General features: G+C 36.5%; 1 protein-coding gene across 50 annotated transcripts in view; it reads left to right on the top strand.

Annotated features, from left to right (window-relative positions):
- EIF4G3 (eukaryotic translation initiation factor 4 gamma 3) overlaps nt 1-18,078 on the top strand; it is a 333,841-nt gene that overhangs the window by 203,514 nt on the left and 112,249 nt on the right. For 25 of the 50 annotated variants that reach the window (XM_048221828.2, XM_048221838.2, XM_048221826.2 and 22 more), the window contains 2 exons: nt 6,734-6,842; nt 12,568-13,407. In XM_048221828.2, the coding sequence (XP_048077785.2) occupies nt 6,734-6,842; nt 12,568-13,407 (949 nt within the window). The remainder of the gene's footprint in view (nt 1-6,733; nt 6,843-12,567; nt 13,408-18,078) is intronic. The other 25 variants (XM_048221839.2, XM_048221842.2, XM_048221843.2 and 22 more) reach the window with 1 other exon arrangement.

The following is an 18,078-nucleotide window of genomic DNA, read 5'->3' as shown; positions in this document are numbered from 1 at the left end:
TACTTCTAGAATTTTAGAGGTCTTTATGAGGTCATACATTATCTGGCTTTTGGCTGCTTCTCTAATCCCCTTTCCTATCCTTCTCTTCCTCCTTCATGACAGTGTATTGCTACTGGCTTTCCTGCCCTTGGTCCACAAGCTTCGTTCTACATTTCCACTTTTGTTCTTGCTATTCCTTTTATTTGAAATGGTCTTCTACATCCCAAGTATGTCCTTGTCTCCCTTTCAGGTGTCTCTTCTAATATCATGTCTTCAGGAAAACCATTCTCGATCACTTTAAAGTAGTACCTTCACACCCCTTTCACTCTCTGGTCTTTACTTTTCTTTAATTTCATTCATAGCAATAAGTTTTGTCTGACATACTTTATGCTTATTTTCTGGCTTATCGTTTGTCTCTACCACCGGAATGTTAGCTCACGAAACATAAGGAGCACCATGTCTTATTGAGCTCTATACTCCCAGCACCTAATTTAATGCATAATCCTTGATAAGATAGTTGAATTGTGTGAAGCTCTTTTCCATAGAAGAGAGAAAATTCTTGTTTCAGAGCTGCCAGGAACATAGGATAATGGGGTGAAAACACTTGTCCAATCAATCCTGAGATGGGTTCCACCATTTAAATAGTAATTTCAGGGGCGCCTGGGTAGCGCAGTCGTTAGGCGTCTGCCTTCGGCTCAGGGCGTGATCCCAGCGTTTCAGGATCGAGTCCCACATTGGGCTCCTCTGCTGGGAGCCTGCTTCTTCCTCTCCCACTCCCCCTGCTTGTGTTCCCTCTCTCGCTGGCTGTCTCTCTGTCACATAAATAAATAAAATCTTTAAAAAAAAAATAGTAATTTCATGTTACTTAAAATGTTTTGAATAGAATTGGTAGTTTCTTGGGAAAAGTGTAGAAAGAATGAAAGAATTGATCATGTGGTTGATGCCTTTTCTGATTCGTATATCTTGTGACCTATTAGATTCTAGCATTAGAATTCAGTGCATTATTGTTACTGTTACATTATTGCTACGATCATTATTTATTGTGCATTATTGTCCTTGTATTGAAATAGGTATTCATTATGTCACTCTACAGATTGCTTACATAATGAGTACTCTTTTGATCTTCAGGCTACATACCCAACTTTCTGCTTGAACTCTATGGTCAGGTATCTCACAAGCATGTTATACTCAAAACTTGAGTTCGTGGTCTTCCTCTCCCCTGCTTCTTGACTGCCAAAACCTGATGTCTCTTCCAGTGTTCCCTATCTCAGTGACTGGCACACATGTCATAAACCAGCAATCTAATGTATTTATTTTTATCCCTCCTCTCCTTAGTGATTATACCTACCATAACTAATCAGTTACCAAATCTTGTCAATTTAAGTCCTGTATTTAAGTAAATTTATTCACACACACCCTTTATTTGCATCATAATTATTTCTCTTGGACTACTGCAGTAAACTTATATGTTATATCCTTATAACATTCTTCTTTCCCTCCAGTTCATTCTCCATGCAGCAGTCAGAAGGATCTTTTAAAAACTTAAGTCTTACTATATCACATTTCAGCTTAAAATCTACTCCTGGAGCATTGTTGAGGGGTTAAGGACCAAGATGCTTGGTGTGGCCTGTACTTCTCACACCAAGTTCCCCAGCTCTTCCTGTGTTCCTCCCCTGCTCTCCTAAAAGCGGGTTGATTATTTAATACACCTCCCTTCTGAGCCTTCATATGTGCTGTTCCTTCTGCCTGACCTGCTTCCTCCTACTTCCTCCCATATACCTCCCACATGCCTGCGTTCACATTGATTCTTTGAAATTCAGCCTAAATTTTGCTTCCTCAAAAGATCCTCACACACATACAAATTCAGGACCTCAGAGTATGTTATCTCTGTACCCTTAACTACTCTAGTGTAGCATTATGGCCTTGGTAATTAAATGATTAATTTTGTGGTTTATTTTTTTAATTTGATGCAAAAATAATTTTTTATGGAGGTATAATTGATGTAGCATATTACACTAGTCTCAGGTGTAAAACATAATGATATTCAGCCCTTGTATATATTGCAAAATGATCATTGCAGTAAGTCTGCTTAACATCTGTCACCATATGTAGTTACAGAATTGTTTTTCTTGTGATGAGACCCTTTAGGATTTACTCTTATCAACTTTCACATATGCAATTCAGTATTATTAACTAGTCACTATGCTGTACATTACATCTGCATAACTTATTTATTTCGTTAACTGGAAGTTTGGACTTTTTGATTCTCTGCCCATTTTGTCTACCACTCACCCCCCCCTCCCCCCCCCCCCCCCCCGCCTCTGGCAACCACCAGTCTATTCTCTGTTTATGTGAGCTTGGTTTTGTTTTGTTTTAGATTCCACACATAAGTGAGATCATATGGTATTTATCTTTCTATGTCTGATTTATTTCACTTAGCATAACACCCTCTAGTCCATCCATGTTATCACAAATGGTAAGATTTCATTCTTTTCTATAGGTGAATATTCCGTAATTGTGTGTGTATATGCTTTATTCTTTTATATGTTTCTGTTGATAAAAGTGCTTTGATGCAAAGATTTTTGTCTATTTTAATCAGCAGTGGGTTTTTAATGTTTAATGTTCCTTCTGGTAGACACCAGAAGGAAACACACACAGAAGACTTCCCTCCCACTTATAAAAGAAGCAGGTTTTGGACCTCTTTTCTGGCACCATTTATTATTATTTTACTTCTTAATCTTCATAATATTTCTCAGGGCAGGGTGGAGGAGGGCTATACTTGTTTATTCCCAGGATTTATAGATGTTCAAAAACATGAGGTATTAGCACAATTATTATTTTTTTTTTTAATGATTTTTTATTATATTATGTTAGTCACCATACAGTACATCCCCGGTTTCCGATGTAAGGCTCGATGATTCATTAGTTGTGTATAACACCCAGTGCACCATGCAATACGTGCCCTCCTTACTACCCATCACCGGCCTACCCATTCCCCCACCCCCCTCCCCTCTGAAGTCCTCAGTTTGTTTCTCATAGTCCATAGTCTCTCATGTTTCATTCCCCCTTCTGATTACCCCCCCTTTCTTTATCCCTTTCTTCCCCTACCTATCATCCTAGTTCTTATGTTCCATAGATGAGAGAAATCATATGATAGTTGTCTTTCTCTGCTTGACTTATTTCACTTAGCATTATCTCCTCCAGTAGCACAATTATTTTTAAATCATGGGATACGAGAAGTTCAAATACAGTCTCTTGTAATAACAGTGAATTATATCAGCATCCTGTTATATTTGCATTACTACTTAGAGTCCCTAGTTTCTCTTGGTGAATTATAATAGGGGTCAGCAAATATTTTCTATAGAAGGGCAGATAGTAAATATTTTCGACTTTTCAGACATAGTCTGTTTCACCAACACTCACCTCTGCCATTGCAGAATGGATGTGGCTTTAAAAAATACGTAAATGAATGGCCATGGCTGTTCCAATAAAACTTCATTTGTGGATACTTAAATTTAAGTTACATATAATTTTTAAGTGTCAAGAACTTTTATTCTTTTGATTTTTTTTTCGCAACTATTTAAAATGTAAAAAACATCTTATGGGTGATACAAAAACAGATACGTGGTCCCTGGGCCATAGTTTGCAGATACTCTGTCTATAACTACCTCTGTGCTTAATCATCCTGTCATATACAAGATTAAAATAGGTAGTAAAGGGAGATGGCCCCTTTCTGGATAGAAGTAGTGTGGGCCATATAAAGAGATGGGAATTCTTAATTGTACAAAGAATTATTTAAGGACAATTCCACATTTTGTTGCCTGTTTTACCTACTGATAAACACTATTTAATTTTCCAGTATTTGTGCCCTAATGTACCATTATCTCTTGAGGCCAGTACTTCAGATTTAATATTAAAATCTTAAACAGAGTAAATTTTATTTTTTTTTCAACAGAGTAGGTTTTAAAAATAATTTTTAATGGAAATTAATTTCTTTGTTACTATCTTGCCATATTGTAAGTTTCCTTGTAAGTGTAGTTGAAAAATGAGAGAGGTTTTTTCTTCTGCCAATTGGAGCCTTAATTTTGAAACATGTGGGAGTAATTGAATTTAGCACTGACCTAAATTATGAATTGTAACAGTATGTACTTGTCACATGAACCCTAACCTTTTAACTCTGACTTTCTGAGCATCTTCATTGAATTATTTGATATTTTTATACTAATTGCTCTTCCAGAATGATTTTTATAATAAATTTTCACCAGTAGCAAATGTGAATAAAGTGGAGTGATTTTGCAATTCCTCAAATATATTCTGAGCAGGGTACTACCTAAGTTCTCCAGCTACCCAAAACTTCGTTTCCGTATATGGATTCAAATGCGTACAGCATTGAATATGATGTCTTCAGTCACAATATTCCAAGTTTGTTTCCTGATTTTTCTGATTTATCAATTAGCTAAAATAATCCATGATTAATTGTACTGTGGAACGATAAGGAACTCTTTGTTACAGGCTGTTTGTGGTTATTTCATTAGGTGAAAAGAGATGAAATTAGAGGTTAAGCTAAAATTCGAGATTATCCTACATTAAAATTAATCAAAAACAAGGTGAGAGTATTGAATTATATTGATGTGAATATTATGTTTTCATTTTCTGAATGCTTTCAGAGGCTTAGAGAATGTTAAACCTAAATGGGACTTCAGGATCTTTAGGAAGATCTTTATTTAGTCCTTTTCATTTTACAGCTGAGGAAACTGAGAGGTCCTTTCCTAGCAGGTTGTGGTTGTGTGACTATGTTCTGGATGCTTGGGTTTGGAACTGGGATTTAAACAGCATGTTATCTCATTCCTTTCTTATAAATGTTATATGCAAAATCTTCCTAGGACTTTGTTAATTTAAAAATGTCTATGCAGTTATCTCTTGAATATGATTGCAGATATTTTAATCTGACCTCAAAAAATTCTCTGATCAACACAAATGTATAAGTATCAGTAGCCTTTTACTGTCTAAAACATCTCACCTTATGTATAGCTGTCATTTTGGTGACCTGGTTTGAGCAGTTACCCATTTTTTGGGCTATTAATTTCCCAGGCAACTGGAGTAGTTAATATTTTCTTCCTTTTAGGTAAATAATACAATTTACAGGTCTTTATTTCCTGTTTAATAAATGCTAAGTAACTTAGGACCTTTCCTTTGTTCTAGAGCTATTTCCAGCCTTAGAACTGAACGGAGTCCATATTTTCATTTATAGCTATGAAGAGGTCCTAATTTTTGAATTTTAGTAAAACAACTTTTTTCCCACTGGAAATAAGGATTCAGAACCATCATGGCAGTACTATTCATTTATTTGGCTACGATTCAGAGTGAAAACAGTAACTTTTCATTTTTTATATATAGAAATATAATTTTAGTAGTCTTTATTTAGAAGTAATTTGGAATATGAGCACTCTCACCATCTAATGAATAGGTGAATTTTCCCTATTCCTGTTATTCTATACAATCCAGATATGATCAAATGTAAATTGCATGTTGTACATTCTGAAAAGTAGTTACTTAAATAACATATAATAAATGGTATGCATCCGAACTGATTTATTTTATTTTCTATTCCTATTCTCAATGAGACTTATTGATTTGGAAATATTTTTTATTAACACTTTTTCAAGTGGCCCTACTCACCCCAAATTCATTCACACCTTAATTCCCCTTCATGTCTAAAACACACACACACACACACAACACACACACACACACACACACACAGAAAATCAGAATTGTGCAGGGACTCTGCTCTGATAGCACTGATAGAATTCAATGTAGGAGATTATGGCTAACGAAAAAATGACCTTACATCTCTGAGGAGAGACATAGCTTTGTATTTCGGCTTTTGTGTAACCCTCAAATCCAGAACAAATATCTGCATGGAAAGTGATGTAGAACAAGTGTTCTTGTCCTTTCTTGTGTATTTCCTGTTCCCTCCCAAGTTGAACAACGACTACAATTTTTTCAACCTACTCCGCTAGGATTTCAGGGCTATTTTTGATTCCAATAAAGTGACTGAGTGAAAATGAAGAGTTTCCTCTTAGCTCTGAAAAACAGATACTTTACTAAGATTTCTGACTCTGAGAAGATACCATCCTTGTCCCGGAATCTAAAGACATTTTAAGGGGAAAATGCCTTTAGATACTTTACAAGTTGCATTTTACCTGTGTGATTATATGGACAAATGACGAGGATCACCCTTCAATATTGTTTTCTTGAATCAGTGACTGGTTTTAAAACCCATCATGTTTTGTTTTTCTAGCTTTGCTAGGTAGTTTATAAGTGAAGTTGACCACATCCCTTTGGTCTTTGACTTGGAGGAGGTTAAATTCCCTGTCAGATGTGATGTCTGCCATTAGGTGGAAAGTCTGTCCTTAGAAGGAATCCTGGAGAATGCATTTATACTAATGATTTTTTATGTTGTCTTCTCTTGCCGTGGTTAATAGTAATCATCTCTTTTCCTTCCCCTTTTCTGCTGCCTCTTTCCTTTTCTTGCTGTCTTCCGTACTTTTTGAATTATTAAATTGGCCTATATATTTTTTCTCGCTTTCCTTTTTCTTTTCTTTTCGTTTCTTTCTTTTCTTTTCTTTTCTTTTTTTTTAATTTTGTGATCTCCTGCCCCACTCTGTGTTCCCCACTTGCTTGGGTTCCATATTGCTAGTTTTTATGTTCGCACGCTCATTATCACCCTTTTTTGTACTTCAAATCCCAGCAGCTGTCCAGCCAGGTCCCTGAGCACAGCCCTGTGGTTTATGGGACTGTGGAGAGCGCTCATCTTGCTGCCAGCACCCCTGTCACTGCAGCTAGCGACCAGAAGCAAGGTTTGTGTATAATTGTTTCCCCCCCTTTTTTTAAATAATTAATTATATTGTCCTCAGCATTTAAGAGCAAGAGTGGAACAGCGGAGGGTTATTTAGATACCCACTTGTAAACAAAGCTTTGAAATGGAAAATCAAAGCGTTCTACCTCTCGGAAAGTAAAATAGGGTTGATGAGTAAAATTTTTTATTAATGCCTCACTGCTGATATATATTTATAAGTAAAAACTTAGTTGTCTGAAACTGGTTGTGTTTTTGTTTTTTGGTGGGGAAGGGGAACAAGGTTGGGGAAATAAAGTATATATTGCTTTACAATAATAACATCATTTTATTTATATATTTATAATATATCTGTGTATCTTGCTGTTTTTAAAAACATGAAATATTTCTTCTTACAAATGTGGCTTCTGTGGCCTCAGTTCTGTAGTACTGAGTTTATTCTGGCTACATCATGCACTAGTATTTAGTCTTGATGAGTCATTATACTGTGTATCTTAATCATACTGAGGTCTCTACTCCTGTTTACCTTGAACATGAAGTGTAAAATGTTTGTTGAAATAAGTACACACATTGCCTTTTTGGATTATCATAGAAAACTGTAAGGGAAAGCTCATGTCAGAAAATGGGATATCACAGTCTTTCTTTTCTTATGTAGTTGGATGTAGGTTGACCTTAACCAAAATTGGGGAAAATTGGAAAAACACAGGGGAAAACATGTGACTTAGAGCATGCTTCTATAACGTTTCTGACTTCATTGTAAGAATGAATTGAAAACATATGTGATTTCTAATTTTGTGATTTATCATTCCTCTAACACCCTTCACAGGTGGATGTTAGTAAATGTATTTTCTAAAAATTACTCCTAAAAAAGTACTTGGGAATTGGCACATAACCTAAGCAACGTTATTTAATATTACTGGTTTTTTAATAAGTTTTCGCACTTAGAAACTTACGTTTGATTTCAGTGTTTTCTAGAGCATACAAAGATAATAGGATGTTTTTCCCCTTTAGTATTGAGGAACCTAGTAAACTTGAACAGAGATATATCCTTTACATTGTTTTATAAGATTGTTCCAAACCAAAAAATAGGTAACAAACCCTAACTTGGCATGCTTCTAAAAGCTGCTCTGTCAGATACTTCTTTCAGCAGTGTGGAGTCAAGTTTTTTAATATGAAAGCCATTCACCTTGCAGGAGGGAGTGCACTTGGTAGGTATTGTAGAAGACACTTTCTGTCTCCAATGAGAGCATTTTTGAGTCAAAAATCAGAATGTTTTCAGAGTAAAGAAGAATTTTCAGGGTATTCTCTTAAAAACTTCATTATTTAGTTTGCACAGTTATAATCTTTTTGCTAGTTAGAACTATGCTGAGGACATTGAATACTTAGCATCCAAAGAGGCCTCACAGTTTATCTATCCTCTATGCAAACTTCAGCTGGGCCACGATATAAAGAATTCATAAGATGTCTTAATGATGATAGCTCCGCCCTGCTACAATTTTTAGATTATGAAACACCTTCATTTTGTCACATTTAGGCCTTGATTTCCATAAGGAAGAATGCAGAACTCTAGGTTTCTTCTCGGTTTTTTTAAGCTTAGTGGAAATTTAAATAATAAACATTCCAGATTGATGTTCAATATAGATATGGGTGCATTGAAAATGTCTTAGGTAACCTTGATGAAAAGAAAAACCTGAATTTTAAGCAATAAGCATATTTTGTAGTGCTTATAAAGAACTCTGGGGGACTACTGCCGTTTCCTTCTTAGGACCAGTTGTTTTCCAGAAAACTCAGTTAATTCTGTTTCTAATTGTACCATAGTTTGCCAACACATAGAATAGTTTTCAGAGTGATTTTTAAACCAAACATATGTAATTCGAGTAACATTAGAAAGGGCTTAGCAATTTTCAGAAAAAATTTTTTACAGTTAAGAAATCTAAAAATTTTCTTAACTCTAGATTCCTTTTGAAGTTAAAGATATGAAAATGTACTGTTTTCAAAGATTGCTAGATTACCTTCAGAAAGAATAGACTCTGCATTCTGCAGTCAGATTGGTTTTTCTCTCAATGGAAATGTCATTACTGTGGGTTTGCATTGGGTAACAGAATCACATGTTAGCCCCAAAGTCTCCTACCAGCTTGCTTCACCCAAATACTTCTTTTTCCATATACCTTTGTTTTTTTCCCCTGAACTGGAAAAATGTAGGATTTGGAATCATTTTCAAGTCCCAACACTGACCAGTTATATGACCCTGGACCTATGACTTAATCTATAAAACACTCAGTTTCCCCATCTGCAAAACAGGAACATAATAGTTTCTACCCTAGCAGTGGTTGTAAGAGTTAAAGGACACTGTGTATGTATGTGTTTGACCCAGTTCCTACCACATAAGAAGTGCTTAATAAATGTGAGCTACCATTATTAAACTTACGGTTTTCTCAGAGTCTGTGATATGAACAGCTGAAATGGTTGCATGAACAGCAAATTGCCAGACAAATATGACATTTCCAATTGCTTGGTACTTTATAAAGATACAAAGACACAGGGAAGAACTTCAGCTTGGTTTGTAGAGAGAAAGCCATTGAATTAAAATCATCAATTGGCGTTGATGATGCCTAGACACAGCTTGATTGTTGTTTGCCATTGTTTGAGTAGGTACATCAGCCCAGTGTGTGGAGAATATGGTATGGACAGTGAAATACAAATAAAAGTTATTTGTTCCTTAGTTTTAGCCTTAGTGCCTTCTGAAATCACTCAGTACAGAGGAGATATTCAGTGAATGATTATTCTGTTGTAATTCAACGATTTATAGCAATGTTGTTCAGTTGGGGCTCCCCTGGAATTTAGGACAGGACTATTCTCTGTCAAGTGAGACTGTCCCTCAAGTTGCATGATGCTTACTGTTCCTGGTCTGCATGGTAGACCTTCTCAGTTACATGAGATTCCTGGCAACCAAAAGGTACCCATCTGGGCAGTTGGTTCCACTGCCATCTGAGAATAAAGGGAGCAGTTTGTTCCTTATAAATATGGCATTCATTGTATAAACTATGGATAAGTAGAAAGAGAAAATATCTCTCGTCTCATTATCTAGAGCCATTGTTAGTAAGCTTATTTCCAAACTTCCCAATATGCATATGTTAGTCGCATATATTTTTTTAAGTTACCAGATTAAGTTTATGTTCTACATACAGCTTTGTGCCCTGCTTTTTAAAAAACGTATCTTTTATTATAAACAACTTTCCATATCAATACTCTTTTAAAAGCCTATTTTAAATGATTGCATACTATACCATTATATGGCCCACACTGTTATTTCTTTAATAAATCCTTCATGTTAGACATTTAGTCTATTTCTCTCTCTTATTTTGTTGCTATTATACAGTGTTAATATAAATAGCCTTAAATCTTCCAGATCTCTATCTTTGCTCCCTCTTGCATGATTATTTCTTTAAAAAATTATTAAAGATGGAATTCCCACAATTTCCTAAAGATGGCCAAATGGTAGAGATATTTGTAATGCAGTATATTAGATTTCAGACTATCATGGCTTTGCAAAGCATACTCTTAATAGTAAAAGTTCTTAGATAAAATCACTGTTCTTTATTTAGATTAACTGTAGTATACTTTTCAGCTTTTGGTATTAAAACTTGAATGAATTAAAAGAGGCTTATTTCAGAATGAGGACCTCTCAAAATAAGGGTTTTTTTTGTTTCTAATTTTCTTCAAGTTAGATTTTTCTCAAGTGTATATAGAAATTTCAGTCCTATGTCTGCTTTTGTTTGTTTTTGGTATCAGATATTTTACTTTTCAAAATTAATAATAGAATTGACATACTTACTAGATTATTAATGTGAGAATTACTTTTTACTATTTACTGCTTCCGGGTTTCAGTGTTTATAAAGGGTGTATTTAATGTGCTTTCACAGTGCTTTCATGTAATCTGGGTAGCCCTTGTAGCGTTACCCCAGTGAGTTGGAAATTATTTTTGTAAGCAATATTTTAATAAATGTGTATTTATTATATATTTCTCATATATATATGTAATAGACAGATTTCTTTAAAATATTTTTGTCTTTTGCCCTGATAACATAGTCTGAGGGATTTGGCAGTGAGAGCCTAATGATCCTGTTTCTCCTGTACAATAAATAGGTGGGGTTCAATTTAAGAAGCGCTGGTCTCTACACCCATAAATTAAAATGAATTTTAAGGCCAGCAAAAGTAGTTAATGAACGATGAACGATAAATGATATTTAAAGGATGAATTATCCTTTTAATACCTAAATGGTAGTATTTACCATCTTCTTCTCTGATTAACAGAGCATATTTTCTATGACAAACTTAAGTACAATAATTTATTGTAAAGACTCATTTTCACTGATGCATAAAGATTTTTGGCAGAGAAAGTGAAGTCCCTTTCAGTTTAAACTGTCTTTTAGTAGTGCTTAAAATTTTTGTTGTTTGATGAACATACTCATGAGTATCCGTTTTTCCAGTGGAGCCTGTTTATCATGCTGCAGAAGCATCAGTCTGGAAACCAGTCTCAATCTCCTTTGGCTTCATCCACTCTGGAATGAATCACATATCAGTTTACCTAGAATTTTAGAATATGGAAATTTTCATGAATTACAGTTTCTTACATGTTTCTAGTATACCTTTATTGTGATCATCAGTTTCTTGCTCTCATTCTTTTTCATCTATACACAGATATGCACTTATATAGTCTCAAGTATTTCAGATGTATATATCATGTTCTTTTTTTAATTGGACTTGATTATCTGAATATTAACTTTGGTTTCTCCTTGAAGAATTTTTTTTACAAGATAAATTTTCATTTTTATATTTTCATATTTTTTCTGGTTACATACATGCTGCCTCTTTTGAAAAATGAAAGTTAATTTGCAAATGAATTTTTATATTCAGGGACTTGATTTCACAGATAATAAATTGCACTGATAATAAATCACACCATGATAGCTTCTCTTAAAATATAGGTTTTTTTATACAAGTAATACACATTCTTTACAAAAATTCTCCTAAATGCAGTCATATGTAAAATAAAAATACCAATCTATAATAATTTAATCTGTACTTAGTTGTTCTTCAGCTGATCTGCCACTATAGTGTATCCTTGATAGAAAAGTCTTCTATAGGGAGCAAGATACATAGAAATGAAGGTCTTTACTTTAAAAAAAAAAAAAAAAAAAACCTATTCCCATTTCCGGATGGCTTAGCTTCAGTTTTTTTTGTTTTTTTTTTTTTAAAGATTTTATTTATTTATTTGACAGAGATAGAGACAGCCAGCGAGAGAGGGAACACAAGCAGGGGGAGTGGGAGAGGAAGAAGCAGGCTCCTAGTGGAGAAGCCTGATGTGGGGCTCGATCCCAGAACGCCGGGATCACGCCCTGAGCCGAAGGCAGACGCTTAACGACTGCGCCCCCCAGGCGCCCCCTTAGCTTCAGTTTTGATTAACTTTTTCATTGTATTCTTGATATAATTATTTGGTTAATTGTTGATTCCTCCTTTTACTCCAAAATAAACTTTATATTTGCTGATGATCAAGTAACACCAGGTATAACTAGAAAATATGGAGTGGCAGAGTAAGTCTAATAATTTGGTCTGTCTTCTGTTGCCTATGATTTCAGGTAAGAGATTAAAAGAACTGGCCCAAAATAAAACAGTATAATCTCTGATCGAAGAATTATTCTTAAACTCTTTTGTTTTTTCTTCCCCAGAAGAGAAGCCAAAACCCGATCCAGTGTTAAAGTCTCCTTCCCCAGTCCTTAGGCTAGTCTTTAGTGGAGAGAAGAAAGAACAAGCAGGCCAGACATCGGAGACAACTGCAGTAGAATCCATGCCAGAGCTTCCTCTGCCTCCATCACCTACCACTGTTTCTCCACTTGCTCGAAGTACAATTGCTTCCCCCACCTCTGCTGGTCTTGGCAGCCAGCCAATATTTGCCACTGCTGTAGATGACCGGTGTGAGCTCTCTTCCTCAAAAGAAGACACAATTCCTGTACCCAGCCCTGTATCTTGCACAGAGACATCAGATCCATCGCCAACAGATGTAATTGATGATGATATATGCAAGAAATCTTGCAGTGTAGCACCTAATGATATTCCACTGATTTCTAGTACTAATCTAATTAATGAAATGAATGGAGTTAGTGAAACATTACCAGCCACGGAGAGCATTGTGGAAATAGTAAAACAGGAGGTGTTGCCATTGACTCTTGAATTGGAGATTCTGGAAAATGCCCCAGAAGAAATGAAAGTGGAGTGTGTTCCAGCCCCCATTACCCCTTCCACAGTTCCTTCCTTTTCTCCAGCTCCTCCAACTCCTCCAGCTCCTCCTCCTCCCACACCAGCCATTGTTTCTGCTGCTGCCACTAATGTTAGTACTGCTGGTGTTCCCACCGCAGTCCAGAGGGTCTTAGAAGAGGACGAGAGCATAAGAACTTGCCTTAGTGAAGATGCAAAAGCTACTCAGAACAAAATAGAGGTAGAAGCAGACGGGCAAACAGAAGAGAATGTGGATGCTCAGAACCTAAGTTCAAGAAAGAGCCCCGGCCCAGGTAAGCTCTTGTGCCAGTAATTATTTTATGCTTGCTGAACATGAAAAAGAAGCAGTGTTTGAGTTATTTTTTAATTGGCTACTTTCCTTGACTTCCAGAAACATCAAATGAATGCTGACATTCGTAGTCTGATTTCTTCAATGGTGTGTTTATGTTTTAGTGCAGCCTGCAAAAGAGTTACTCCATTGTCTAAAAATGCAAATGAAATTTCAAATATACAAAATGCCTCCAAGGTATATGTCACTGTACATGTGTTTTTTGTTTTTCTTTTCTTTCTTTTTTTTTTTTGCCTCGTTCATATGAATCAGTTCTTCAGTGGTTAATTTAGTAGCTTTGGGGCTGGAAACCAATTAAAACAAGCATACTGTATAGTCCTTAACCTATCTTCTCAAAATTTTAGAACCCAGTCAATCCTAAATGTAAAGGAATTCATCTTTTCTTTAATCTGGGATTTAGAAAAATAGCCATCACAACGTCAAAGTTTATAACTAGTTCTGAAAAATGAAAGTGCCCTCTGTGATTAACTCACAGAGAAATTTAATGCTCTTCATATTTTCCTTTAGAGGTTTCATTTTTTTCCTGTAATACTAATTTTATCATTATTATCATTAATATTGTCAGAATATTATATTCTTCCCAGTTCAGAATCATTTAGTTATTTAATGTAGCATCACCTAGGATCTTAGGAACTTAGGAATATTGGATTTTTATAATTTTTTTAAAAGATTTTATTTATTTGAGAGAGAGTGTGCAAGAGAGAGAGTGTGCATGAGCTGGGGGGAGGGGCAGAGGGAGAGGGAGAAGCGACTCCCCACTGAGCACGGAGCCCAACATGGGGCTGTCCCAGGACCCTGAGATCATGACCTGAGCCTAAGCATACACTTAACCAACTGAGCCACCCAGGTGCTGTCCCTTTTTTTTTTTAGAGAGGGAAAGAGAGGTGGGGAGAGGGGGAGAGGGAGTGCGAGTGAGCTGGGGGTGTGTGGGGAGGGACGGAGGGAGAGGTAGAGAATTTTAGCAGGCTCCACGCCCAGCACAGAGCCTGACTCAGGGACTTGATCTCCCGACCCAGAGATCATGACCTGAGCAGAAATCAAGAGTCGGATGCTTAACCAACAGAGCCACCCAGGTGCCCCTGAATTTTTATGATTTTAATAAAAAATTATCTGAGGCTGGGGTGCCTGGGTGGCGCAGTTGTTAAGCATCTGCCTTCGGCTCAGGGCGTGATCCCAGCATTCTGGGATCGAGCCCCCACATCAGGCTCCTCTGCTAGGAGCCTGCTTCTTCCTCTCCCACTCCCCCTGCTTGTGTTCCCTCTTTCGCTGGCTGTCTCTGTCAAATAAATAAATAAAATCTTTTAAAAAAAATTATCTGAGGCTTACCAAGTAGAGTCATTAGCCCATAAGAATATGGCTTTGAACAAGTCAGCATAGCCCATCTGGTGGGTAGTGCCCCTCACAGTATATTTTGCTCTCTGTATACCTCTTAGGTTAAATTATACAATTAGAAAATTGCGTGCTCCCCTAGCAGTTGATCTAGAGATGCACTGGGTGGGGAGGTTTCAGTCATCAATATCCTTCGTGTTTATTGGTTTTTTTTTTTTTTTTTTTTGAGCTATCTAATTGATAGGGAAACTCAACAAATCAAAAACCTGATCCCTAGTTTTAAGATACAGCTTTCCCACACAGCTCAGTTCTTGAGGCAGTTTCCTCCTGAATTTCTTAGGGGGGGTTGTCTGGTTCCTTGGAACAGTAGAACATCTATTTCAACATAGTGCAGCAGTGCAAGTGGTGAGGGCAGAGAGTAATTTATCATAAAGTTTGTGAATCACCTGTTTCCTGAAGAGACTGGCCTCCATCACATCAGAATTCCAAGTGTCATCACTATTTTAGGAACCTTCTTTCTTGGTCGGGTGATGACCTGAGGCTTTATGAAAAAACAGTTTGGACGGCCCCAGTGAATGCCCCCAAGGAACACTCCTTTGTTGGAGAACAATAGTTTGTTTGACCCTTCATTGTCTCCTTTCACATACCCACCTGTGAGTTGTCATCCAGCAGCTAGTAATGTGGTAGTTACAAAATTAGGAGGAGCTATTGAAGACAAGTGTTTAAAAAAACAAAGAAAACAAAGGACAGAAAGATAAAATAATCATAGGGAATACAAGTCAGAGATACAAACCATACCGGAGTCCTGAAATAAGTAAAGAAAGAGCCCACACCAAACTCATACTTCTACTCATTCCTGACAATGTTTGGTTTCTTAGCAGTATGTCAGTTAGGTGGCCTGATATTTGCAAGACAGTGCCCAGGGGATAGATGGACAGACAAACAGATTTTAGGGCAAGTAATTTTCATACCATGGTTCCTTTTTTTTTGAAATGCCAATACTCTGGGAATTAGTAATATAAGTCACTAGCAGCTTAGTGAAAGTATGTAGATACTTCAGCAGTAACCAGAGGATAGCTAGAAAAGAACAAACTGTCTTTTGCATGATTTAGGGGTGAGGGTAGAGTTTGGTGATGTCAGGAAGTAAAGTGTTCGGGCACTTCTCTAGCTTTATGATTTTTTTTTTTAATATTTTATTTTTATTTATTCGACAGAGATAGAGACAGCCAGCGAAAGAGGGAACACAAGCAGGGGGAGTGGGAGAGGAAGAAGCAGGCTCATAGCGGAGGAGCCTGATGTGGGGCTCGATCCCATAATGCCGGGATCACGCCCTGAGCCGAAGGCAGACGCTTAACCGCTTAACCACTGTGCCACCCAGGCGCCCCTAGCTTTATGATTTTTTTAACCTATAAATGTATTATATATAATAAAAGAACTAGAAGTTGTGTGATATCCCTTGATTTCTTATACTCTTCAGAATTCAAAGTAAATGAATCTGAAGAACCCATGTAAATAGCACTTTTTAAATTATAAAGCTGCCAAAACATTCCTGGCCCTCTTATTTCTGTACAAATTTTTTAATGTTGATGCCACAAAAGTTAACATTAAAAACTTAAATTATCATCACTCTTGTAGATATATCCATTTGAAGTTGTCCTGTTCTCGGTGACTACGATCTTATTTCCACTTACTCATTTAGCACCTTGTTAACTTTGAGAGATTATTAAATCATAACAATTTGGTTTGGATATCAGTCTTTTGTTGTTGACTTTTTAAAAAAATTATTAACTTGAGAAAGAGCAAGCACGAGCAGGGAGAAGAGCAGAGAGGGAGAGAGAGGGACAAGCGGACTTTGCACTGCATGCAGAGGCCCATCGGGCTCCATCAGGACCCCAAGACCATGATCCTAGCCAAAACCAAGAGTCCAACACTGAACTAGACCGAGCCATCCACAAACCCCGGTTGTTGACTTTTGAGAGTAGGTCTCACTGCATCTGCCTGAGGATAAAGCACTTTAAATCTTGCTTCAGAACACATTTGCTTTTGACAGATGTGATGCATAAAAATACTTAGTAGTTGGTATAGAGATACTTGTTTAAAGCTGTACTGTCAGACATTAGTCATATAATACCTTTTCTTCTGCTGGAAAACATTTTCTTGCAACTATTCTAGATCATATTTCTGACTGGAACAAACTACAGCAATTCCGGATGCTTAGGTGTTGAAGAGCAAGCCCTGTGAAATGAGAATTGTGTTTCTGTTCAGTGTACTTTGAAAAGCATCAGAGATTGGCCAGACTTTTGATTATTTAGTTCATACGATCACTTCAGTAATTAAAATCCGTATTAATTGGATATTTCTTGAAGTGTTAGGGTTTTTATTATGGTTTTGTGTACTTGTTGGGTGATAAAAGAGAGTTTCAGAACTTGTGGAAAAACATTCCCCACTCATCATCCAGCAATTCATTGTTATATAATTTCCTGGAGGGTGTACTATGTAACGTGCATACCGTGTGATATGAACTTTTCACTTTTGAAAATAATAATGAGTTTAGTTTTTTTATTATCTCTATTTGATATAAAAATATTATTTGAAATTCCTTTGGCAGAGGGATGTTTCTAATCTTTTATAGTGTCTTCTGGCTCTTGCTCATAGTGCATTGTTTCTTCATATATGTTATAAACTTGTTTTATGAATTCTTCTTCAGTAAAACTTTCCTGGATGTATATTGTGGGCAGGTCATCCCAAAGCAGGTTTGTGTTTGCTTTATTTACCGCATGTCTTGAAGAAAGCGTTAGCTAGACCTTAATCTGAGTTTAATGCCCTAAATCTTCTTTCATATTCCAAACAACGTGTGAAGGCATTCCTTGTGGATACAATTTTTCAGGATGACAACAGTCCCTTTCCAGTTAGGTGAAACCAAGCATCCTTCTTTGTCTTTACTCTGTATTGATTCACTGTTTTATTTTGTTCTCTTTTATTGTTTTAGCTACCTTTTCAATGAAGCTGTCACTCTATTAGGAGTCTCAGGGGTTTTTGTGAGAACCTCAATTCCAATCCTCACTTCTCTGGGATCCAAGATCTTTTCTCTCCCACATTGATGTTAAAATGTAAACTCCTTGCTTTTAAAGTCTGGCATAGCATCCCACATCCCTGGTAGTGTAGTGACTATAGTAGTAGCAACAACTCACCTTGTTTATGTGGCTTCCAGGAGTTTCCCTTATATTCTTGGAAGCTCAACTAAGGTTGAGGGGTGGTTTCCAGAGTCTGTAGGTTGCAAGATGAG

The sequence above is a fragment of the Ursus arctos genome, unplaced genomic scaffold, assembly GCF_023065955.2.
Source record: "Ursus arctos isolate Adak ecotype North America unplaced genomic scaffold, UrsArc2.0 scaffold_32, whole genome shotgun sequence".
Taxonomy (NCBI): Eukaryota; Metazoa; Chordata; class Mammalia; order Carnivora; family Ursidae; genus Ursus; species Ursus arctos.
Note: the sequence above shows the minus strand (reverse complement) of the source record. Positions and strands in the feature narration are given on the sequence as shown.